At 56.4% G+C, this 23,671-nt stretch overlaps 1 protein-coding gene and 1 long non-coding RNA gene across 3 annotated transcripts; both read left to right on the top strand.

Moving 5' to 3' along the window:
- The first annotated feature begins 2,612 nt into the window (after nucleotides 1-2,612).
- On the top strand, nucleotides 2,613-10,275 carry LOC130141680 (uncharacterized). Of its 2 annotated transcripts, none has more exons than XR_008819135.1 (3): nucleotides 2,613-2,886; nucleotides 5,164-5,367; nucleotides 10,135-10,275. It is a non-coding gene; the product is annotated as an uncharacterized LOC130141680 (long non-coding RNA). The 2 variants fall into 2 exon arrangements; XR_008819136.1 differs by lacking the exon at nucleotides 10,135-10,275 and having other exon boundaries at nucleotides 2,613-2,731; nucleotides 2,837-2,886; nucleotides 5,164-6,500.
- A 4,942-nt stretch (nucleotides 10,276-15,217) lies between these two features.
- THY1 (Thy-1 cell surface antigen) lies at nucleotides 15,218-21,121 on the top strand. Its single transcript, XM_056322851.1, has 4 exons — nucleotides 15,218-15,373; nucleotides 17,755-17,826; nucleotides 17,969-18,304; nucleotides 18,984-21,121. Exons 2-4 carry the CDS (start codon nucleotides 17,790-17,792, stop codon nucleotides 19,094-19,096), a joined length of 486 nt encoding a protein of 161 aa, XP_056178826.1. The 5' UTR covers nucleotides 15,218-15,373; nucleotides 17,755-17,789; the 3' UTR covers nucleotides 19,097-21,121.
- The last annotated feature ends 2,550 nt before the right edge of the window (nucleotides 21,122-23,671 follow it).

Raw genomic sequence — 23,671 nt, 5'->3', positions numbered from 1 at the left:
CTTTGCAGCTACGAGATGCCCGTTGGGTGGTTAAGCCTGTGTTAGTAGCTTGCTTTGGCTTTATTTAGTCTACTCGCCAGTGTGCTTGCTCTGTGTAACTTTTGCCAGTGGTTTGACCCCGGAGGCTTGAGTGGATGTGTGGGGGCTGAGCTGCCTGCCTTCCTCAGGACTCTGCTGGGTGTCAGTGCTGCTCCTTTTCCCAACAGTGCTGGGGCCGTGGGGGGCTGTCAGCAGTGTCCTGGGCTGCCCCAGAGCGTGGGCCGGGAGCTTTCCAGGCAGCCTGTCTGCCTGGCCAGAGGTCTTTTCAACTGCTGCAGGCACAAGTGTCTCTTGTGGGTGTTACTGGGCGCAAAATAATGCCTTGAAAAGCTTAGAAAAACAATGGGAAAGAGACAGCTACCTTGCCAGACCCAGCATTGTATGTCACTGCTGGTATCTGTGTATTACCTGCTATAAAGCTGTCCCTTGCCTTGAGACTGCTCCCTTTCAACAAAATTTCTCGTACCTTTTTAAAGTGTAGCTGTAGCAGAGTGCTGGTTTGCATTGAGTAGCACTGGATCCACATGTTGGTGGGTTACCTGGCAATGAAGGCATTGTCCAGATCAATGCACAAATGGGTTTTAGTCCCATCTGCTGGCACACACGGAGCTGTTTGTGCTGGCTCTTTCAGCTGCGGGAGCACAAATGATAGCCTGTCCGGCACGTACCTGCTGGGACAAAGGTTCCTCCTTAAAAATAATAAATTATATATATATATAGGAACACACCTGAGTCAGCAGAGTGAACTAGCAATGATGCAGCATTTCAAGTTGGCACAGTATCTCTAACCTGGTAGAAGACACCCAAGGCCTGGATGTGAGCTTCTAGTTCTGCTAAACATTAGCTTTTTAACTTGTAGGAGTGCTAAGAATCTCCAGAGAAGATAATTAATGAACCAGCTATGGGGGTCCTGCCTTGCCTTGTTCAGGGGTTCCTCTTGAGTCCCCTCGAGCTGAGATGACTAGATAGCTCACCACCTCACCCTTGATGCTGCAATATAATCCTGGACTTCAGAGCCTCCATGCAATCCCTCTTCCCACCTGTTGTGCCAAGAGAGATGATGGAGTAGGGGGGACTCAAATGCCAACCCAGTATTCAAAGTACACTGACTGAATGCTCAAAGTTCTTTTTTTTCCCCTTTTGTGGCTGCCTGAGCAAGCTGAAAGGGCATGGCCAGCAGCTAGCCTTGTGGTGTTAGAGGGTCCTGAGTAAGTTTTACAGACGGAGATCACTTACCCCTGGTGCCTCTGCTGACCTGAGGCTGCTGGTGTTTGTCTGTCTCACCCCTCAAAATGGCTGCAGTGGTTGCCCAGTCAGGTAGGATCCCTGAGGGATCGCCCACAGGGCTGCAACCTGACCTAGGACTTTGTTTAAAGGGAAATTTATGTTTTGCTGCTGTGGTAACCTCTGTGCAGGTGGGAAGATCACAGAAATGCTTAAAAATGTATGGGGAGCCAGACTTTTTTCCTTAACTTTTCCAGAGCTTTCTGACCATGCGTTCCAGTGCAAAGTAGCATACTCCCTTTGGAATTATTACTGGCAGAGGAACAGTGCTGCCAAAGCGTTTGTTATGGGGAAACAGCAGCACAAACGTGGAAAAGATTAAAATGGATGTGTTTTTGTAAAAATCATCATAAGTGGGTGCATGTAGTTGAAAACTTGGGCAAATCACATCAGAACACATAATGCTTGTTTTTATTTTTTAAGAAATAAATAAAATAAAGGAAATAAGAGGGCCTTTTGTGTTAAGCTGAGCTCTGGAGTAGCCTGTGGCTGGCTGGAGTGAAATGTAGGGACTCCACCAGGGTCTGGCTGGGAAGGGCGGGTGGGAAGGAGGTTAGAGGTGCTGCGCCAGGTCCTGGAGGTGGGGGACATCACACAGGCATGACAGCAGTGGGGACAGAACAAGGACAGATGATATGCTATGATGCAGGGGGATAGAGGCAGCAGGTAGGGCCAGCTTCTGGCCAGAAGTTGTGGCATGTGCACAAAGCAGTTCTGGGCAGGAGAGCTGGTGGGGTGCCCTGCGTGTCACCGAGGGGCCGTGAGCGTCCTGAGGGGAGTCACAGAGGGGTGGCCGTGCCACAGAGGGGGCTGTGGGTGTCCTAAGGGGAGTCACAGGGAGCTGGCTGTGTCACAGAGGGGGCTGTGGTGTCCTGAGGGGAGTCACGGGGGGGGGCGGGTGGTGGGGGTGGTGTGGCTGTGTCACCAAGGTGGCTGTGAGTGTCCTGAGGGGAGTCACAGTGAGGTGGCTGTGAGCATCCTGAGGTGAGTTACAGGGGGAAGCATGGGGTGGGGTGAGGAGGCTGTGAGTGTCCTGAGGTGAATTGTGTGGGGAAGGCGGGGGGGGGGGCGCTGACTGTGAGTGTCCTAAGCTGAGTTAGGGGGTTGGGGGTGGCTGCGAGCGTCCTGAGGTGAGTTACTGAGTTAGTTACTGAGTTACCAGTATGTGGCTGTGTCACAGAGGGGTCACAGCGCGGTGCCGGGGATGGCGGCCGGGCCAGTGCTGCGCGCGCGCAGCGCCCTCCCGCGCCGGCGCCCCCCGCCCCCGCCCTCCGCGGCGCTGAGGTGGAGGAGTCGCCCGGGGCAGACGTGGGGCTCTTGCCGTGGGCGCGCAGGGCGGGAGGCCGGAGCACTGCTGCCTCGGAGGACGGCGCGGTGTTTCAGTAGAGTTTCTGAGGGAAAAGCTGAGGTAAATCAGAGAGAACTGAGTGAGCTTTGTAGGGGAGAAAGCTGAAGTAACTTCGCAGGGCCGTTTCGGTGTCAAATCTGAGGCAATCTGTCTGTATTACCTCAGGGTAACGCTGTCTGAGGGGGACAGTGAACATTTTGGAAGGAAAAGCTGAGGTAAGTTAAAGGAGACAAAGGTGACATTTTTGACAGAAAACCTGAGGTAATTTAGATGAAACAAAAATACTTTTTTTGGAAGTGTGAATCTGCAGTGATTTGTGGGGGGAGCATATCTGAGGGAAAGTCTGATGTAATTCAGAATACAGGCAGCATTTTGGACAGGGAATCTGATAACAGAGGGGACAGAAGTGATATTTTCAGCTGAAAATGCGAGGTACTTTAGAGGGTATTAAACAACTGTTTTTGTAGGAAAATCTGAAGTAATGTAGAGAGGACAGATGGTATTTTGGAGGGAATAGCTGAGGCAACTTAGAGGGGACCCACCAGACAATCTTTGTGGAAAATCTGAGGCACCTCAGGATGCACAGGGTAAGCATTATCAAGGGAAAGGCTTAGGTTTAAGGGGTACAGAAACGCATTATGGTGTTTGTCTTCCCAATTAACTGTAACGTGTGATGGAGCCCTGCTTTCCTGGAGATGGCTGAGCACCTGCCTGCTGATGGGAAGTGGTGAATTAATTCCTTGTTTTGCTTAAAACAAGTGCTTGCTGGCACCCCACCTCTGGTAGGAGCAGCTCAGTGAGAAACAGTAAGGAAAAAGTACGCCCAGTTAGACCACCACTGCAGCACTCCAAATAGAAGAATGGGCACCTAAACTACTTCAAAGACAATGGTGGAAGTAAACCTGACCCAGGGTGTGAGAGTAATAGCTGATGATTCACAGGGGAAAGGACCTGTTTGGGTCAACATAAACAAAACTATGAAATATACTGAAAGCTCCAGGGAAAGTTACAATCGTTATTTGTGGCTTCCTGAAGGAAAACCCTGAGAGGTAAATGCTTCCTCTTAGAATTTTGAATGGGGCAAAGACATTACTATAGGAATTCCCCCATTGTCATCAAAACTAAAATGTGGGCAAGAAAGCATGAGTTTACGTCAACAAAGTGGTTCTCAGCCAGGGCTTGGATATCCTTGGAGTAAGATATACTGTGTCATAAGTGACAGAACTCTGGGAAATTCTGAGCTGGAATCAATGGAACCCAGAATGGTTCATCCAAATCCCATAGCAATAAGGGGGAGGACCTGGGGCTGGAAACAACTCATGAGTGGTGTTGAGTCCCTCCTCAGTAAGTATATTCCTTGCTTCATTCTAGCCAACAGTCCTAAACAACCTGGTAATACATAATTGCATTAAGATTCTAAATTGTACCACAATAACACAAAATGGGAAAGCATACCTGTTTCAGCCTGGATCCTTCCTGAAAACGGGACCCTACTCCAGAACATGTGTAACTGTTGGGGATACCAAATCCCACTGGGAAATTCTACAAACATGTCACCCTTCACGTGAGGTTGCACTAGTTCCCAGAATTTTTGGGGCGTTCCCTGGCCTCACTTACCAATAAAAGGTGTGAAAGTAGATAACAATTTCTGGATGCTACTGCTCCATAACCAATGTGATTGTACTGACATGGTCTGTTCTACCCCTTTGGGCTTGGCCTGGGGATATTTGGATGGCAGATTCTACTCACTCTTAAACTTACAAGAGCAAAGTAGTTTGTTTTGTGGGTTGTAAATGCCTACTATGTGTCCCTCAAATTTTCAAATTTACAGTACCATATAAACACAGGAGATGGTGACAGAGCTCTGAGGTCCAGACCTGTCCAGACTGTGTGGTACATGGTGTTGCAATACCCAGCTATTACACATGGGGAAGGACCATTTCTTTAATGTTGGAAAATATTTATCCCACGTGTAACCCTTAAATGACATCAGGTTTTTTTAGAAAATATTACTTGGCAAATACATGTATTAAGTAACTGGACAAGACAAATGTTCTTGGGAACCCAAATTTACAAGTACATCAAGTATCTAAAATGGCCCTGCAAAGTTAGTTAGCTTTACACATGTTACTACTGAAAGAGCAAGAGTGTGCGGAATGTTAAACCTCACCAAAAGTGAATGTTGTATTACTATTCATAATGCTGCCACCACCATTGAGGAAGCATGTGAGAACATGAAGGAAGTTGCTGGCCAAACTGGAGAACTTTTCCAAGTAATGCAGTCCAAAGACTGGTTTGATGGATGGAGTCAAAATCCCTGGTTGGAATCACTTCTTCGATCATTGGGACTAACAGGGTGGGGAAAATGGTTTATGCAAATAGGACTAATGTTGTTGATAGGATTCCTTTTCCATACAATAGGCACAGGTATTGTTTGATGTATGGTAACCATTTATGCTCTTCTGTCTCTCTTCTGTCCTACTATATGCTAGGCAAAGGATCACCACCCTTGAAGACAAAATCCAAGAAGCAGCCAAACAACTCTTGAAGTCATGAGGTGGAATGAGGAAATATTAACCAGTTCATGTTCACCAGTACGCAAAGCCCCTCCTCAGCAATGGAAAAGGACAAGAGATCATGGGTTAAAAAGTCACACGCCACCTCTGTCCCTATCTGCTACCTGAAGACTCTGTCAGGTGTGTAGAGATTGCAGATCCAGGTCACATCAGACCCAAGTGTGATGAAAATGTTCTCTCTTCTTCTATCCCTATTTTATCATCAAAATCAAGTATATGAAATTCAAGATTACTTTTGTTTTCTTCTATGATGAGATTAAGAATTCAAATTTAGGAATCTTTCTCTCTGACATACCAATTGCAATAAGCAAATCAGCCAGAAAAAGCCGCTGTTACACACCAAGTCTTTAACTAATCCTCCTTAGAACTAGATCCTGCACAGATAATTCAAAACAACCTGTCCCACACACACCGAGTGGGGTGGCAGCTGCTTGGAGGGCTCCCCCTGTAACCAGGGGGTATCTCTGGCCCCGGCCTTTCAGAGGTGTGGGGCCAGGTGTATGCCCCCCCTGTTCTCGGGGCTGGGGCCCCGGCCCCCTGGCCTTTGGCCGTGAAGCTCCGCTGCCTGGCCGCCAAGTCTCATTCCTGTTGCTGTGGGGGAAAGCCGAGCTCTGGGGCTCCCTGGGTGTCGACCTGCCTGTAATCAGGTGGCGGGTCTGGGAGCCTTTTGCTCCACTGGCAGCCTGTGTGGGGCGACCCCCTCGCTTAGCGGGGCAGCCCCTGACTATCGGAGAGAAGCAGCCTCCATGGGCCTTCGGGACAAGGGCTGCCCTGTAAGGTGGGGACCAGCCAGCACCCTGGGGTCCCGGGCACTTTGCGGTCCAGGCAGTGGCTGGAGCCCCCTGGCAGGAGGGGTGTGGCAGCTCTTTGGCTGCTGCTTCACATGCCCAGCTCATTTGCCCAGGGACGCCTGCCTCCAAGCCCAGTTCCAGCACCAGCGGGAGCTGTGCTGTGTGTCATCGCTTTGGTGAAATAACTCTTGTTGTCTCCACAAAAAGGACAACTTTTTGGGTTTGGGTTGTGAGATTTTCATCAGATACTTTTTTAGTGGACATTCCTTTTGTGATTGTTATTTTCAGCATGTTTCTGCGTTAGGTGTTTAACTGTGGGGAACTGGCGTATTTTGTATAATGGATGATTGTTTCTGTGGGAGAACTCTTTTAGGTTGTTTGCTTTATTTTGTGTGTCAATTGGTTTGGTTTTATTGCAGCCTCCTCACAGGGTTTAAAGTTTCTGGACCCAGTCCTCCAGAGAAACATTGTTCTTTCTGTTCAGTAAGAGCATGTGTGGCTTCACTTTTCCCCATTATTGTATGTGCTGATTCTTCAATAAAATATTTTTTTAAACTGTGTGTTACAGTAATTTTCATACCAAATCTTTCTGCTACTCATGCTTGTAAGGTTGTACTATTTGTGTTTTTTCACCTTTGCAACAGCAGTTGCAGTTCCTGCTGTCAGGAGGTTGTTGTGTATTTATTCTAGGTTGTTCCACATGGCTCTCGGGTATCATGAGAGGTGTCCAGTACATGACATTGCATTACTATAGTGGACATCTTACAGGGTAGAGCTCCAGGACAGCTGACGGGTGTCCGGAGTTACTTAAGTAACTTAAGTAAGTTAAGTTAAGCAAGGACTTAAGATCTTGCTTAACTGGTGTGCAAGGATTATTCTGAAATCCTTTCAAAATAAAAAAACAAAAGGGAGCATGGCTGCACTGTTGCACTTGGTGTTATTTATGTATGTCTTTTACTCAGCACATGTTTTTAAATAGCTCTGAAAGCCTATAGTAATAGAAGTACTAGAGGAGAGAAGCGTGCGTTGTAATGGTGGGGAGTTTTTTGGGGCCGCATTGTGGTACTGCATATTTTGGGGGTCTGGAGTGGCTGCTTGCAAGAGCTTGGCTGAGCGCACTGGAGGGCAGGTGAGGCTCTGCCGGCTTTGACAGCATTCACAGCCTGTTGCCCAGGTGGTTTGTTTACAGAAAAATACAGAGTTGTACATTTAACATACAGGATATTGTTAAGTTGTTTAGAGGCAATACAGAAATTAATAAACCATGTAAAGTATTTGAAAAGGATAGGAGAGTAAGTTAATGTGAGCAAGTGCTGGCTGGCAGGATCACAAACTCCATTAAGGTTGGATGTTCCGCCAAGTGGTATGTAGCTTCTGATTCTGAGCATGCTCAAGGTATCTGAAGCCACAGGAAGAGATTCCTTCCAGTAAACATTGGCGGGGGGAGTTTACTTTTTTGCAAGGAAGACTTTTTAAAAGTTGCAGAGGTTTATTCTTTATGCGTTGCCTTTGTTACTCGTTTCTAGTGATGGTACGTGGCTGTGCAGTTTTTCAGCTGTTAATCCCAGGGAAGAGGGCCTCTAAACAGAGCAGCTGGGCTTGTCCCAGCATCTGGTGTCCCTGCCTTGCCCTGGAAAATAGGAAGTGTTTGGAATAAACCCACTGGTTGGTGAAAGTGACAGCTTTGATGTGAAACTCCTGGGGAGAGATTTTGGTGTCACTTAAGGGAGTAAATGGCAGGTGCTGCAGTACTGAAGTGGGATCTGGCAAGGAGCAGTTGGTGCCAAACGGACAGCACTGCCTGGCATGGCTGTGGCCCCTGCCATACGTTTCTCCTCGGGGTCTCACCAGTGACATCCTCCTCTCAAGTGGTTCCATTTCAATGCTTGTGGTTGCAGAGCAGACAGTAATTACCAGCTGTGCTGTTGTACCTTGACGTCCTCGAAGCGAGAAGGGTGCTGTTCTGTTTCTTGTTAGGTATGTTGTGCTACTAGGCCAGACTTAGAACATGCCGGACACGGGAGGGCCTCAGCTTGTTCAGTTACTGATGCTTTACATAAAGCAGTAGCAGCTCAAAAAGATGAGATCATGACGGGGAGCTATGCTTCCCAACACAGAGACCAACACTGCATGCGTTTGTGTTCATGGGGAAGTGGTGGTGATGGGGTGAAACTCATCAATAAGAAGGATTTCGCTGCCAACTTATGCTTGCAAATGGAAAAGTGCACTCCATACAAAAAGTAGTCCTCAGATCTGCCTGTGGAGGAAATATGTTTTATTAACATTTTTCAGAAGAAGTCAAGGTTCACCTTGCAGTTTGTTTCCAAAGTTTAAGTGCTGTATGAATTAGACCTCTGCTAAATCTCCAACTGCACTTTCCCAAAAACCTGCTTGCTATTGATAATTCAGCTCCAGAGACTTGAGTTCGTTCAGTACCGAAAACCTCCTCGAGAGGGCACGTCCTGGGGGTGACCGTGGCCCGTTTAACACCGCTCGCTCACAATGTGGGCATTCCAGCCATTGCCGCTCTGGTAAAAAGTCCTGTACATGCAGACTGACTTGTTCTGCTTTATCGCTGCAGAGGTGAAGCAGGCCTGCAGCTGGGCCAAACCCCACCTTGTCTTGTGCCTCCTTCCACTTCTCTCCGCGGTGAAGTGCTGCGTTACGCTGCGCTGCTCCTGGCTGTTGGGCCAGAGCCCTGCCTGAGCGTTGCATTTTCCCTGGCAGGAGCCTGCTTCTGAGCAAACTTTGGCTCCCTGGAAGTGCCTGTCTTTGGTGCCCCAAAGGTGCAGAAACACCTGGGGAGGTCTCCACAAGAGCTGTTGTATCACAGGGTAAGGGGCTCCTGCTGGGGCCTCTTGCCTGCCTGGGGTGACAGGAGGATGGAAGGAGCCCAGGACAGCAGCATTTTCAGACACTTGATTCTGTACCACTTGGAAACAATTGTGTGGCTACAGCAGAAATGGTTGTGTTTGCTGGAGGGCCCCCAACTGCCACCTCGGTGCTCGTAAAAACTCAGTGAATACGTTGAAGAGCACTCACGCACCAGCATTGGTCTTTAGTAGGAGTCCGGGTAACTTCTCCCCTGCTACAATCAAGATTTTTTTTTCTTTCCCTTTTAACTTTTACTTGTGTCTTCAGATTTCTCTTTACAAAAGCTCAGTGATTCTTTTTGTCCTGACCCACAGCCTGTCTCCTGGAGACTTAATGTTTCAAACTAGGGGGTTGGCCTAGACAGAGGCGGAAGGAATTTCTTCAGGCCGTGTTTTTCTGTGGCAAAACTGACGCACAGAGAGATGAGGTGACCCGCTTCCTGCCCCTGAAGGAGACTGTAGGAGAGATGGGGATGGGGGACCCGAGCTTCCTAGCTCTGCTGCGGGAGCCCAGAAACACAAGGTTCTCCAACCTCCTAAGCAAACAGAAGCAGACAACAACGGGTAAAAAAGCTGCCTGGGAGGCACTTGAAAACCTCCCTCTGCTCCAAACAATTTGTCATTATGGACTGGGAGGAATTGCTGAGTGACTAAGCATGGCACAAGGCTGGTTGCGCGGCCAGATGTGGCTGGAGGGCTGCTGGTGTTTGTGGCTCTGTGCTGAGCAGGGTGATGCAGGGCAAGCTGAGGGCCTCTGGGGAGAGCTGGCATCAGGCCTGGGCTGTCTCCCCCTCTGCCCCGCCACCCGGGTGTCCTTGGGGCAGGAGGGCTGAGGAGGCACGCCGGCAGCACAGGCTTGCTGGCTCGTGTCAGCGGCAGAGGCAGGGAGCGGGGAAAGCCCTTCCTGGCTCAGCCTCGGTGCAGCTCCCATTGTCCCCGCTGACAATGGGGGAGAAGAGCGAATGCTGGAGCTGATGACACAAGCCCAAGCACGGGGAGCAGCTGGCTGGCTGCTGAAGGGAAGCACTGTGTGCTGTGGCGACAGCCGCTGCCCTGCCAGTGCTGCCAGGGTGAGCGCCAGGCCTGACAACCTCCAGCCTCAATGTAGAACCCGGCTCCGCTCTGCCTGAAAGGGGCGAACCTGCCTGCCTGTGTTTAACCTGCCTGTATTTAACCTGCCTGCCTGTGTTTAACCTGCCTGTATTTAATCTGCCTCTTTTCAGAGCAAGGAGCTTCCCAGCTGGCTTGGAGCACAGGGGGGACCCTGCAAGCAGCTCTTTCCAGCAGCTCTTCTCCTCCGGAACTAGCCACAGGAACCCACACGGTGAGAGTTAACCACCCTGGCCCAACGGTTTCTTCATAAATAAGGGTTATTAATAAACAGTTTCCATTCCTTATGGCTCAGTCGGTAGGAAGGGGAAATTGGGGAAAGCTATTTCTGTTTTCTGTAGCTTGCATTATTCATCTCTCCCGAGAGAGAGATGAGAAAGCTAGGCTGGGGCTGGGGAGCAGAGGCAGTGCAGTGCTCTGCGCCCCTTTCTCTGCCCAGCATCTTCCCAGGAGGCCACTAGGGGCTTCTCCTTTCCCACACAGGTAAATTTCCCCAGGACAAAGGGGTTTAAAGCTGCTCTGGGAGTCAGCGGCCTGTCTGGGGCTTCTAATGCCACACAACCTGGGATAAGCCCCTATAGGTACTCCCCTTGACTGCCAGCTTAAGGGGGGGGACAGGGTGTGTGTGCGCTGTGTCACAGGGTAAGGCGTTCAGCTGGTAGAGGAGGGGAGTTTCACCGTCTGAAGTGGCACCTTTTCCCGGTTCCAACTCTGTCCATGTTGACTTTCATACAAAGAGCCCATGGGACGTGGCACCCTTGCAGAGAGGTTGAACACAGGCTTTCTGGCCCCCCACCCTGCAGGTAAGGGGCACAGCTCAACTCTGAGCTGGGAGCTGAGTTATCTGCCAGACCTGCCCAGTTCAGCTGGCAGAGATGTTTCTCCTTCCCCCAGGGACAAGTCTCCCTTTAAGCTCAGCAGAGATCAGGTTTGCAGGGCACGGTGTGGAAAGCAGCTCTCCCATCCCAGCAGCTGCGTGGGGAAAAAAACTAGCCCATGCCAAGCACCAGCAGGATGCATTACTGGCTGCAATGGGAGGCAATGAGGAGGAGGCTGGAGCAGGCAGCCAAGCACCACTCCCACTCAGTCTGGAGACCAGATGGAGCAAACCGAGAGCTCTGTGCCTCAATCAACACCCTCTTCCAAGCTGAGCTGGCTCCTAGTGTCCTGGCTGGCTCCCACAAGGATTTCCAAGTCTCTTGCAGGAAGATTTTAGTGGCCTTGGGCAGGAAGGGCTAGAGGCCAACAGAGATGGTCACCCGCTCCTCCAGATGGATAGCAGATCTCAAGGAGAATGGCTCTACTCTGGTTGGGCAGGAAAGCCGCGCTGCTGGGATATTGCCTGGTGGCTCCCAGATCCCAGGAGGGTGGAAAGGCAGCAGTGCTAAATGAAGCAGAGATTTAAGAGGGGGGAGATCCTACACTGTAGTGAATACTCACTGCTGGCAGCCTCCCAGAGAACCCTCTCTTCAAGGCAAACCACCACAACAAGCGGGAGGGCTCAGCATCCCCATCCTTGGGGCACTCTTGCATGACTGGGTGCAAGCACAGAGCCAGGACTTTCTGCTAGTCACAGCGCACAGGCAGACAGGGAGGAATGGGGGAAAGGGAGGGATGTTCCTGCTGGCAGGTGTGTCAGTGCAGGGACTGTCCTTAGTGTCAGTGCTGGGTCCTCACATGCACTTCCCAGCCCTGGATCCCTCTCTGTTAGACTGAGGCCTCCAGTCTCTGGGGGTTCTCTGTACCAAGGATGCAGCCATGGAACAGGTCGAGGCTACCAAGGCAAACTGCAGGCAAAGCACCCTGGCAGAGCTGGGACTGTGTGTGAGCCAGCCATCTCCTTTGATGAGCTGGTGTGGCTGCTTGAAGCACAGCAGACCCCAGGCCAGTGCTGCAGCAGGAGCTTTGCCTGCCCCTGTTTTCCATGGCTGTGTGCAGGAAGGAGGGGAGCACAGTCTCCTCCACCCCCGCTCTGTGTGGTGGTGCCACAAAGCCCAGGGGCTTCGTATCTGGGCCATGCTACATATAGCATCCGTAGGGCCTCACTGGGCTCCCAAGGGCCATTCTGTCTCTCCAATCAAGGGCAAAGCTCTTCTGCAGCCACGCTTTCTTGTCCCTCAAAGATGGGGTGGGAAGGGCCCAGGTTTGGCTCAGTGCAGTGAGAAGCATGATTCCTGTGCAGCTCTCCTACCAGATGGAGCTCTGGGCCTTGCCCGGCCTGCCAGCCGGAGTGGGGATGTGCAGGGGCAGGCGCTGCGCTGCGCAGCAGGTGAGCATATCCATCAGTCCAGCCTAGAGCTGCGATCTCTGCCAGATCTGCCAGATCAATAACACCGATTCTCAGATACCCTCCCTTACTCCTCCGTCTCGTAACTCCCCAGCTCTAATGGCCTCAGAGAAGATGCCAGGAGTCTCCCCCCAGGAGTGCTGCCCCCAGGTCCTGTCAAATGGGACCTCATGTCTCCCCCCCCAGCAATTAGCAGTGGGAGAGCAAATCGTTGCTGGTAGGGACCGGCTGCTGCGTGGGCATCCTGCTGTCACGTTTTGAGCAGGACCCAGCATGTAGTGCTGCGCAGTGATTCACAAGCAGGAGGAAGAGAGAGAGAGACTCTCTTCTTCCATGTTGGGGGATAGGCTGAGGGCAGGGGAGAGATGTTCCTCTTGGAAAAGATGTGCACCCACCTTTCTCCTCGAAGAGGGGTGTCCCCTACAGCAGGATGTCCTTGGGGCAAGGCCGGGTTTTAATTGCTGCAGCAGCACCAGACACCCGAGTCATTGTCCCCCTTGGTGCTTCTGTGCCCAGCCTGCCTCCCGCAGCTACTGGAAATGGTCCTTGAGCTACTGGGAGCAGCGATGCCCCCAGCACACTCCAGCAGAGCAGAAGGATGCCCCACATGCCCTGGCTTTCTCTCCAGAGCTAGGGGCAGCTGGGCTGATCTGGCCTCCTAGGAGAGCTGCCTGTGCCCTGCCTCTGCCTGCTTGTCCGTCTGTCTTGCTGCATCGACCCGTGCCTGCTGGTATCGGCACTGCTGTGCTGCACCATGTCTGTCTGGCTACCTCCTGGCCCCTGTTTATGCTTGGCTGTCTCTCTGTCTGACACCTGCCAATACAAATGCTGCCTGCCCCCCTCTCCATTTGTTGGTCTGTCTGTCATCATCAGATTTTCTCCTCCTCACCCTTTTCTTTTCCTTTGGCCAGTATCTGGAGGCCTCTGCATTAGGTGTGACTTGGGGACTGATTTTCTCTGGTTTATGGATAGCAGCCAGGCTGCAATCTGCAGTGAAGGGACTATCCAGCAGGAGAACCTCTGCAAGGAGCCTCCTGTAAATACCTAGGCAGGATGCTCGCTGCCAGCACTGCCCAGAAACTGCACAATCACGCCTGTCTCCACAGCACCACAAGGAAGAGATTTAAAGGGAGCCAAGACCTCTTGTAATGGGACTTGGGCAACTGCATTCCTGCAAAACGCAGCCCCTTGAGCTTGGACCCCCTGGCTGCCTGTGCTCGCATAGCTGGGGGGAGGGTGGGGATGTGGAGGGGACATAGTTGTAGAGATATGGCGCTAGATGTAAAAGCGAAGTGTGCGTGTGAGCGCACGCATGTGTGTGCGCATGGTTACATGTGCTGCCCCACATCACAGCTGTGTCTTGACGCAGACCTCGCACTTGCTTTTTTTGCAACCTGACAACCTGGCAACACACCTCTTGCGTTTGTCTGTTTGCGTTGCATCGATCTGCTTCCAGTCGTGGCTTTCTGTGTCAGTTTGCCATGCCTTTAATCCCGTCCTTCGCCAGCACTGTCAGTCTGTACCATCCCAGGTCACCAGTGTAGTTGTGCTGCTGTGCACCTGCAGCAGCATATGACCCCCAGCCTGGGTCCGTTCGATAGGCAGCTGCCACAGCAGATAGGGTCAGGCCTTTGCCCTCCTCACGGCAGCACGCTGGGGGCCCTGCTGCACGTGCCCTGGGCCAGCTGGGGTGTCCGGCCCCGTTTGGGGCAGCATGCCCGCAGCCCACGTAGCGAGCAAGCAGGCAGAGGTCAGATTTTGTAGAATTAGCAAAACCCCACGGCACAGCCAGCTTGCAAAACCTCAGCACTCGAATGTCACCTGGGATCAGGTTTTGCTGGAGCAGAATACGACTTTTCATATCAACTTTCACAGCGCCAGCCCTTTTTGCAGAGCCCGGCCAGGGGGTGCGGGAGGAGGCGAGGACAGGGCAGGCCATCCTGCATGGCTCCGTTCCTTCCTGGGGTGCCTTGGGACCCCAACTCCCAGTGATGCTGCCCTCCTCTCCTGTCATCCCCACCTTGCCCAAGAGCTGGGAAGAGGTCTTTTGCCGGGCTGCCTTCTGGGTCCAAAGACATTTTTTGCCTGTGTAGGAGCAGCTCACTGAGCCCCTTCCCAGCCACGTGGGGGGGGACCCAGCCCGTGTTCACGTCCCCACTGCCACCAGCCCCGGGCCTAAACCTTGAGGCTTGTGGCCGTTGGCAGCACGGGCAGAGCTTCAGCTGCGTCCCCGCAGTTCCACCATTCCCTGCTTGGAGACCGGTGCTGCCTGGGTCTGTGGTGACCTGGTGCAGGCTGGCCTCGTCGGGCCTGCTCGTTTGGGGAGGGGGAATACTTGCCCCCTCCTCAGCAAAGCCCAAGCCAAGCTCTTCTTTCCGCTTCCAAAGCAGAGCAGCAACCCAAACCAGGGGAGGGTGAGAGCTGGCAACTCCTCTGCAAAATGCGATGTTCCCATGGCGATGGGAAACTGCCGCCCTTCCCAGTCTGCAGAAAGAGGGGAACGGGAAGGGGGGGCAGGGAGACGGACACACCCGCCCATCCCCCGCACCACTGCGTGCCCCGCCAAGCCCCCTTCCCCCTGCGCAAGGGGCTGCCCCCCGGCCCCGGTGTCCCAGCCTTGGCCCGAGCCCCCCGGGGCCGGGACAGCCACAGCCCGGGGCGGGGGTAGGCCCGCAGAGGCAGCCCCCCGCGCAGAGGCAGCCCCTCCCCCCGTAAAGGCAGCCCCCCCCCAGAAGGCAGCCTCCCCCGCAGAACCAGCCCCCCGCAGAACCAGCCCCCCCCCGCAGAGGCAGCCCCCCTCCCCCCCAAAGGCAGCCCCCCCCCGCAGAGGCAGCCCCCCCCCTCGCCGCAGGGCCGGGGGCCGAGCCTCCGTGACGCCGCCCCGCACTGATTTGCTGGGGCCGCCCGCCCGGCCCTTCCCAAACTGCGGGAGCGCCGCACCGCCCACAGCCCCGCCGGGCAGCAGCGCGGGCAGCGGCAGCAGCGCGGGCAGCGCGGGCAGCACCGGACAGCGCCGGCGGCCCCGCGGGCGGCAGCGCGGGCAGCACCGGACAGCGCCGGGCCAGGTAGGCACCGACCCGCCCGCCCCCGCCCCCAGCGGCCGTGCCCCGGCCCCGCGGGGAGGGGGCACGGGGCTGGGGCCGCTCCGCAGTGCCCCCCGCTCCCCGGTGCGCCGGTGTGGCAGGGGGACCCTCTCGTCCCTGCCGCGGTGGCGGCGGGCAGGGGGATGCTCTGCGGGGGCAGCGGCCGCGGAGGGGGATGCTCTCCGTGCCGGGATGCTCTCCGTGCTTTCGCATCGGTGCCGGTGCCCCCCCCCCCCCCCGCCCAGCACGGGGACTGCGGCATTGCTCCGTGGGCACGCCCGCGCGCGCACCCCCGCCCCTCGCCCCCCACCTCCCGCTCCCACGCGTGGCTGCTGCGCCCCTGCCCGCTCCCCGCAAAGGGGCCAGCGCCCACCCGGAGCCCTCCCGCCCCCTGCAGGGCCAGGGCACAGGTCTCACCCGCTCCGCTTTGCCCCCAGTGCCCGGGAGCCCCCGTGTGCCCCCCTTTTGCTGGCAGCTCCCCCCCCCGCCCCCCGTCACGGCCAGGCTCGGGGCCGGGGACTTGGTTTCTCTCAGCCCACCAATCTGGCTCTCTCCTTCCCCAGCATCACTCAGCCACCGCACCACCATGCCCACAGCCCGCTTGTCACCCTTGGCTTGTCACGGTGGTGGGCACAGGGGTACGGACCACGGCACTGTGGCCCCAAGCAGGTGGCAGATACTGCTCTGCCAGAGCCGGAGTCACCCCAACACTGAGTCACCCCAACGCTGCCATCCTCGGGGGTCCTGTCCCCACGCAAAGCCTCTGGGATCATGCAGGAGCAAGAGCTAGCTCCGCTCCCGGCACCACTGTCAGGAGGAGAGAAGGGGTACAAGGGATCCAAGGGCTCCTGAACCCAGAACCTAGAGGATCTGAGTGCTTTTGCACACAGCTAGGAGGAAGCCCCCTCTCTGGGAGCTTATTTGCACTGATTTTCTGGAGGAAAGCCTGGCTGTGACCTAGATAGTGCCCCAGGACACTGAGAGAGGAGTGGATCCGAGCTGAGAAAGGACAAAGCAAGGGACAGGGGCTGGTCTCCTACATCACGCATTTGCCCCCATTTGCAATGTCTTGGTTGCCAAAACCAAACAGAAGGGAATTTTTCTTCCTGGCCAGGGTTTGGGGTTGCAGATATAGAGATCTTTCACAGCTTCAGAGTGAGCAAACGGGTTTGGTATTTCCTCCCAGAACATTGCGTGAAAGACCCAAAAAATGCTAAAAAGAAAAATCCAGCTGGTTGCAGTGCAGGCAGTTCCTAGCTCTTCTCTGGATGCTTGGGCAGGCTCAGAGGGAGCAAACTGGGGGTCTTCTGTCCCCTCTGCCAGCCTGGAGCCCCAAAGGTGGTAATTTACCTCCCCCTCTTGGACCTGCCCCCACACCCCCAGCCTGGAGGACCGACTGCAGCGCGCTCGGTGTGTCCTTCAGCCCTGGTGTCTGCTTTGCTGCTCCCCCACCCTCTCCCTCCATTCCGCATGTCTGCGGCTGGATTCCCTGTGCAGCTGCTTGGCTGGGCTGCAAACCTTTAATTGATTCCTTTCAGCTGGATTGGAACCCCCAGCAGCCCTGGGGTTTTGACAGCACATCTGCGGGCTCCTTACCCACCCAGACCAGCAGGCAGCTTGAAGGGAGAGGAGCATCATGCCAGGGACCCAGAGGGTGGACTCTGCCACCCCAAAGACCTTCCACCCCATGGCCGGGCAGGCTCAGCTCAGCTCCTGGAGACGTGGTGCCATCCCTCGGTGGTCTTGGCTCCCTGTCCAGCTGCCGTGTCCCTCCTTTTCACTGCTCTTGGCCCCTTTCCCTCACTGCATTGCAATGAGTCATCTTTGCTGAGCTCACCCGCTGGAGCCGCAGGGGGGCTGGCAGGCCTGGCACCCGCCGGCGCGAGGGAGGGTCCCTCACCTGGCAGCACGCTCACCGTGAGCCGCAGCCCCCCGGCCATGATGTGCAGGCACCGGGGCACATCCCGATTTCTCCTGCCTGTCCCTCGAGTGGGCACCCAGCCTGGGCACAGGGCAGGAGGAGGGGAAGGCGGCACGTGTGGGCCTTGCTGCAGGCAGCTGCAGGTCTGCGCCACGCTCATTTCATGTCTGACGCAGGGGATCCAGAAAAGAGACCGTGGCCAGCATTGCCTGGGGATGTGGGAAGCACAGTGCCCGATTCCCTAGCTCGTTGCAGGGCTAGCTGGTCCCTGCGCAGCGAATCAGACCTCATGACGAGGAGCAGAGGCTGCAGAGCATTACTTGTGCGAGAAGAGGCAGCCTGGCCACCTGTGCCATGTGTGCCCATGTCTGTACCACCAAGGGCCCACATCTGTGTGCTGGGGCCATGGCCTGGCTAACTGCCTCTCTCTCTCCCTGCCCAGACTCCCCTTTTGCTGACAGCACCTTGAGCGGAGAGATGAACCCCACCGTCAGCATCGCTGTCATCCTGACAGGTACAGCCGGCAGACACGCATCCCCTCCCTGCTTTCCAGTGAGCCTGAGCTCAGCCCAGAGCAGCCGGGCAAGGGCCAGGAGGCTGCACAGGCATCCCCAGTCCTCACTGTTCCCTGCCCAACCCCTGCTTGCCTCTCCCAGTGCTCCAGGCTGCCCACTGCCAGATGATCAAGGACCTGAGTGCCTGTCTGCTGGGCCAGAGCCTCCGGGTGGACTGCCGTTATGAGAACAAAACCAGCAACCCCCTGACCTATGAGTTCAGCATCACCAAGGACAACAGGAAGCATGTCATCCACAGCACCATCAGCGTCTCTGAAAATGTCTACCGAAGCCGAGCCAACGTCACCATGCACAAGAACCTGGTGTGCCTCTACCTGCAGAGCTTCACCACCAGTGATGAAGGTGTCTACATGTGTGAGCTGAAGGCCACCAACGACTACACTGGCAACCAGATAAAGAACATCACTGTCATCAAAGGTGAGACGGGCAGCGGCGCCTAGCCTCAGTCCCTCCTTCACACCTGCTCCTTGGCTTGGCAGGGCCAGTAGAGAAAACCACAACCCCCTATGGCATCCCCAAACCCAGCCTGAGCCCCATAAATACTTCCCAGCCCTTGCATGCCCTTCCTACTGCAAGCAGAGCGGTCAGCCCCACAGATGGCCTCACTGCCCCATCTCAGGGTGCTTACCCCTGTCTGTCCTGGGCGCTGCCTTGGGTGCATTGATCAGGTGTCCTGCCACTGGTGATGCTTCACAATCAATCCCAGTCACCAGTCTGCTGGTGAAGGGCTGAAGAGGTCTGGGCTCCAGAGCGGGAGCGCAGTAGGGATTTTCCACACTCAGGTTCCGCAGGAGCAGTCCTCCAGCTGCAGAGCCCTTCGTCTTACCTGGTGCCCATCCCCTTGTCTCCTCAGTCAGGCAGAGGCAGGGTTATGCTACCCAGGGTCTCTGTGCCCCCCAAAAGCTTTGCCACCACATGGGCACAAGGTGGGAGGGGAAACAGGCAAAGAGGCCACGATGGGACTTGGTTGAATTTCTGTGTCAGAGACAAGGCAAGAAGCTGAGTCCCAGTACTCCTTATAACACCCAGCCTGATCCCTGTTCCCAAGGGATTTCATCGTGTCTCTTCTCTCCCTCCCTGTTCCCTGTCCTCACAGACAAACTGGAGAAATGCGCCGGCTTCAGCCTCTTGATCCAGAACACTTCATGGCTCCTGCTGCTTCTCCTTTCCCTGCCTCTGCTGCAAGCCGTGGACTTCGTGTCCCTGTGAAAGGAAAAGCACACACACACACGCACACGCACGCACACACGCACACACGCACACACCGAGTACCCCAGCAAACCTGCCTCCCCCGCCAGAACGCAGCCCTTGGAAAGAGAAGCTGAACCATTTGGAACAAGTGAAAACTCTCTGTGTTATCTCTATATAGCCGTGTATCTAACGCTAACCACCGTCCTGTGCCGAGACCCACCATTACACGCACACATGCCCTGCTCCGAAGCATGGTGGCTCCGCTAGGCAGCGTTGCTTCTCCCATCACACCTCCCCTGCTCGGTAGGCTGGCTGGTTTGCTCGTGCTGGGAGCACTGGAGTCTCAGCCCTGCACAGCCTGCTTCTCCCATCCCTTTAACTTTTGGGGTTTGCCTGTTCTGAACTGGGGAAAGACAGCTGGACTGGCAGGTAAGAGACAGAGATGATGCGAGAGCGTGCAGAGGGGTCCCCGCGCCGGGTGCTGTGCCCACAGCCCCTGGAGGGGATGAGGCTGCCGGCGTCCCTGACCCACCCTGCCCACCAGCCAGGTGACTTGCTGATGCCTCAGCCTGCTCCTCTCGGCCTGAATCACCCCGAGCTGCCGCGACTGGGAGAGGGCAAGGCAAGCCCTGGCTCAGAGCAAGCAGGGAAGAGACAGAGGGACCAGGGGAGGCACAGGATGATGCTGGGCCTGGCCAGGCTGTGAGGAGAGCGGGGAGCAGGTCTGGGAGACACCCATCAAATGCCCCTGCCTCCGCAGTGCTCTTCTGGGGCTCTGGGAGGGGGGCTCACTGCAAACGTGCTTTGGCAACAAGTTTTTCCTAATCTGTTTTTTGCAGCTGGGCTGGAAGCAAGGCCTCCTCCAGACACCACCTGGCACCTTTGGGCTGCCCGAGCCAGCGACACCACTCGCTCTCCTCGGGGATCAGCCCTTAGCTGTGACGAGAGAATTGCTGCCAGCCCCCACGCGCAGTGGAGGCAAGCAGAGCCTCTCTGAGCTAGCCACAGCCCTGCCTTCGCCCCTTCTCCCCTCCCCAAGGCCCCCAGAGCTGGACTGAGGCAGCGGTGGGGAGGGGGCTCCCCTACGGGAGCCTGCACAGGGATTCCTCTGCACCAGCACCCTGTGTTCCCCAAGGGAGCACCTGGGGGCCCCAACCCCTCCAGGCACACGTCCCGGTGCCTGGCGTGGGTAGGCTCAGCAATCTTCCTCCAGTCCCACCATACCGCTGGGAGGAGGCCGTGTGCCCCCTCCCTTCTAGCATTTCCCTGTCTCCATTTAAGAGCAGAAAAGGGCCTACAGGCAGCCCAGCTCCTGGCCACCACCTCAGTAAGGCCAGGACCTCCTCAGGGGGCAGCAGGAGCAGGGAAAGGGATGCTGAGGCCAGCCCAGGTGCGCCCTGATGCCCCGCAGGACCCCGAGGAGCTGGTGGGCTGCTGCCCCGGTGTCCCCAAAACCTGGCAGCTCCCGGGCAAGGAGCAGCCCAGCCGGCTGTGGGAGAGAGACCGTAGGGACAGCCCTGCTGTGCCCTACGCAGGGGAGGGCATGGGGGCAGGGGGAGATGCAGGTAGGGGCATCGGGGTCCGTGGGGTGAACCCCAGCCCTGCTGAGCTACCCGTGCAGCGTGGGCTGTGCCACCAGGGCTGAGAGCAATTCACAGCAGCGGCTCCCCACTCCTTGCTCTTCTCCAGACACCATGAGCTGCCTCCTACCCCTGTGCCCATTCCTTGCCCATCCCTGCCTGCTTGCTTGCTGTCTAGTGCTGCTGAGGCCACATATAGCCGAGGCCTGGCTGTGCCCAGCTCCCTGGGTTTGCTGGTGGGCACCGGGGCGGGCGCAGAGCCCAGCCGGCAGAGCACGGATGCGTCTCGAGTCTCATTTTTTTGTGAACATTTGTAGTTGTTTCCACAGCTTGTCATAAAAGAAATTCTGTTCAGGGGGATAAAAAAAAAAAAAAGAACCCTATGAAAAGCAACAACAAAAAACCCCTGTCCTCCGGGAGTGTTCCTCTGTCTGCACAATAAAACCCTAGGTTGTGTGTTGAAGCCACGGCCACCCGTGAGTGCGGCGGTGGGGCAAGGGGCCATGGCGGGGCTGGGTGCCAGCCTGCAGTGAGGGCAGGGACCGCCTGTGCTGGGGGGGGGGACCCTTCCCGGGCAGCCCCCACCATTCCTCTCCCAGGCATCCAGCAGCCTGAGCCCTGCGGGAGAAAAGCGGGCAGGGACAAGACTTGCCTTTCCCAGGGAGGGTGATACCCTTCTGCCCACCTGGAGCACGGACCCCTGCACCCAGGCCCTTAGCCCCATCCCCATCCCATCCCTGTCCCTATCCCATGCCACTCAGTCCTAGAGACCCCCCCTCCTCGCCCCGCTGTGAGCCAAGGCTGCCCACTGTGCCGGCAGGGAGGCAAGGCAGGGTAGGTACCAGCGGGCACCCCAGGGCCGGTCCTGTCCCAGCCATCCTCCGGGAAGGGAATTGCTGGGACTGGGAGCACGTTTGGGAGCAGGGCTGGGTGTGCACGTGCATCCTGAAGCTCCTGGCCCTGTGGTGCTGTGCCTGTCTTGCCAGGGTCCGTCCTGCTGCCCATGCCCCTGCACACTGCCCGCGGGGCTGCCAAGGGCCCCGCATCGCCGAGAGCAGCTGGATCAGCCTGCCCGGGGTCAGGGTGCTGCCCTGGGAGCTGGGGACCGTGGGGCACGCTCCCCCTCAGGATTGGGAGCAGGGCCCTGCCACCACCCTGTGACACCGCCGATGACCCCATAGCAGCCTCCCAGGGTAACGCTCAGATGCATCCCTTGCCCAGCCCTCCCTGTTTTTAAGGGCTGGAGCCAGGCAGGAGGGAGGAAAATGCCACCATAATTACATCCCTCCTAATTATCCTCGGCAGGTGCTCACTGAGTCACAGCCGCTCAGGCGCTGACATACCACGAGGCCTCGCCACCCTGGGCAGGTCAGGCGTTGGGGAGCGGTGCCCGGTGGGTGCCCTGGTGTCCCCGTGGAGCCATGAGGGGTGGGTGCGCTGGTGCCCACGCCACCACACCAGCTGCCCCATGCCCACCTCTGCTACAGGCTTAGGGGGTTCTTCTCCCTATGACTTGCCCCGAGGGGGGCAAAATCTAGACCACCTCCTCTCCTTACCTTGATGCTCCAGACCTTACTGGCAGCCACGGGCACCCCCTCTTTCCGCCTCCCTGACCCCCACACCACACTGTGTCCCGCCCTGCTCCCTCTTAATGCTCTGTCCATCCTTTCTCTCCCAGAACTCCATCTCCCTCTCCAGATCTCTCTCCTCCCCACACTTACCCTCAGCCATCCTTCCCACAGCCCCCCTGCCTCCGCAGCCTCCCCTCCCAGCACCCCCTTGCCTCGAGCCACCAGCCCCCTCGGGTTCACGTCCCCTTTAAGCCTCTCCAAAGCTGGAATGCGAGAGGAGCATTTCTTCGCCCTGTGAGGTCAGATAAAGACACTATATTTATCTAGCCGGTAACCTGAGCTGTGAATTTCTGCGGTGGTGTTTTTACGCAGCCCCACAGCCCTCTGGCTCGGCCCCCTCCGGCTATTGCGTCCGTGGGGCAGCCCCTTCCCTGCGAAGGGCTCGGGTGCTGCTGGCCCCTTCGCATGGCTCGCTGTCCTCCAGCCCCAGAGGAAGCACCCTGAGAAGGCAGGATTGGCTCCCCACGCTCAGCCCCACAGGCATCACCCCACGGCCAGCCGCTCGCCCCTCGCCATGCCGGCCTCATGCCCCTGACCAGCCACCGGCCACCTGCCCCACCAACCCACACGCAGGTGAGTGGAAGGGGTGCCACGGGGACACCGGCCCCAGGGAGGGGGGCTGCAGTGCCAGAGGCTCAGCGGTGCCAGCAAAACTGCCTCCCCTCTTCCTTCAGCTGGGTAAAACCGCGGGGCAGAGCTGTGCAGTCGCTGCACCTCCAAAGAGCAGGATCAGAGCTCGCGCATGAAAACCTGGCAGCTCTGCCAGCCAGCGCGCTCCCCAGCACCCGCCTGGCCCCCGGCACGGGCAGAGCTGCGTGCCCAGGCACTTCCCTGGGGTCCCTTCTTTTTTCCCACCCGCAGACCTCAAAGCAGTAACGCATGCCCTGGGTCTTACGTCAAGGTTCCCCGTGGGGTTGGGGTTTTACTGCCCTGGGGGTGGCCCAGGAGCGGCTGGCAGCAGGTTGCGCAGCTGGGTGGGTGTGTGTCAGCAGCACTGAGAGAGTCCAGGGCGATGACTCCTGGCCAGCACATGTGGCATGAATTTGGAGGGTTCTCAGGCCCAGTGGCTGGTAGGGGAAGGGCCCTGGCCAGGCTGGCCCCAGCTGCACGTGTGACCTTGGGCAGGTCCCATCGCTCTGGGGTGGGCGAGCAGTGAGGGGCAGCGCTGGAGCCAGGGTGGCTTCTCCCTGAGTGATGGAGCAGGGCTGTGAGAAAGGCTGCCGGCAGCGCGCCGGGGCGCTGGGGTCTCTATCTGCTGACCAAGGACACCCCTTGGTGACTCTGGCCCCTTGCAGGGACCAAACACTTTGTGGCACATTCCTCCCAGGGCTGCCTGGGGACACCCTTTCTGGAAGGAAACCAAGATACCCAGAGGGATCCCT

This window comes from Falco biarmicus, chromosome 20 (assembly GCF_023638135.1).
Source record: "Falco biarmicus isolate bFalBia1 chromosome 20, bFalBia1.pri, whole genome shotgun sequence".
Classification (NCBI taxonomy): Eukaryota; Metazoa; Chordata; class Aves; order Falconiformes; family Falconidae; genus Falco; species Falco biarmicus.
The sequence above is the reverse complement of the archived record's forward strand: the minus strand, read 5'-3'. Positions and strand labels throughout refer to the sequence as shown.

Excerpts from the sequence above, each read along its gene's own strand:
- THY1 (XM_056322851.1), top strand. The coding sequence starts at position 17,790 with ATGAACCCCACCGTCAGCATCGCTGTCATCCTGACAG. Across the intron at positions 17,827-17,968 it reads CATCGCTGTCATCCTGACAG|TGCTCCAGGCTGCCCACTGC; the intron begins GTACAGCCGGCA and ends TGCCTCTCCCAG. Across the intron at positions 18,305-18,983 it reads GAACATCACTGTCATCAAAG|ACAAACTGGAGAAATGCGCC; the intron begins GTGAGACGGGCA and ends CTGTCCTCACAG.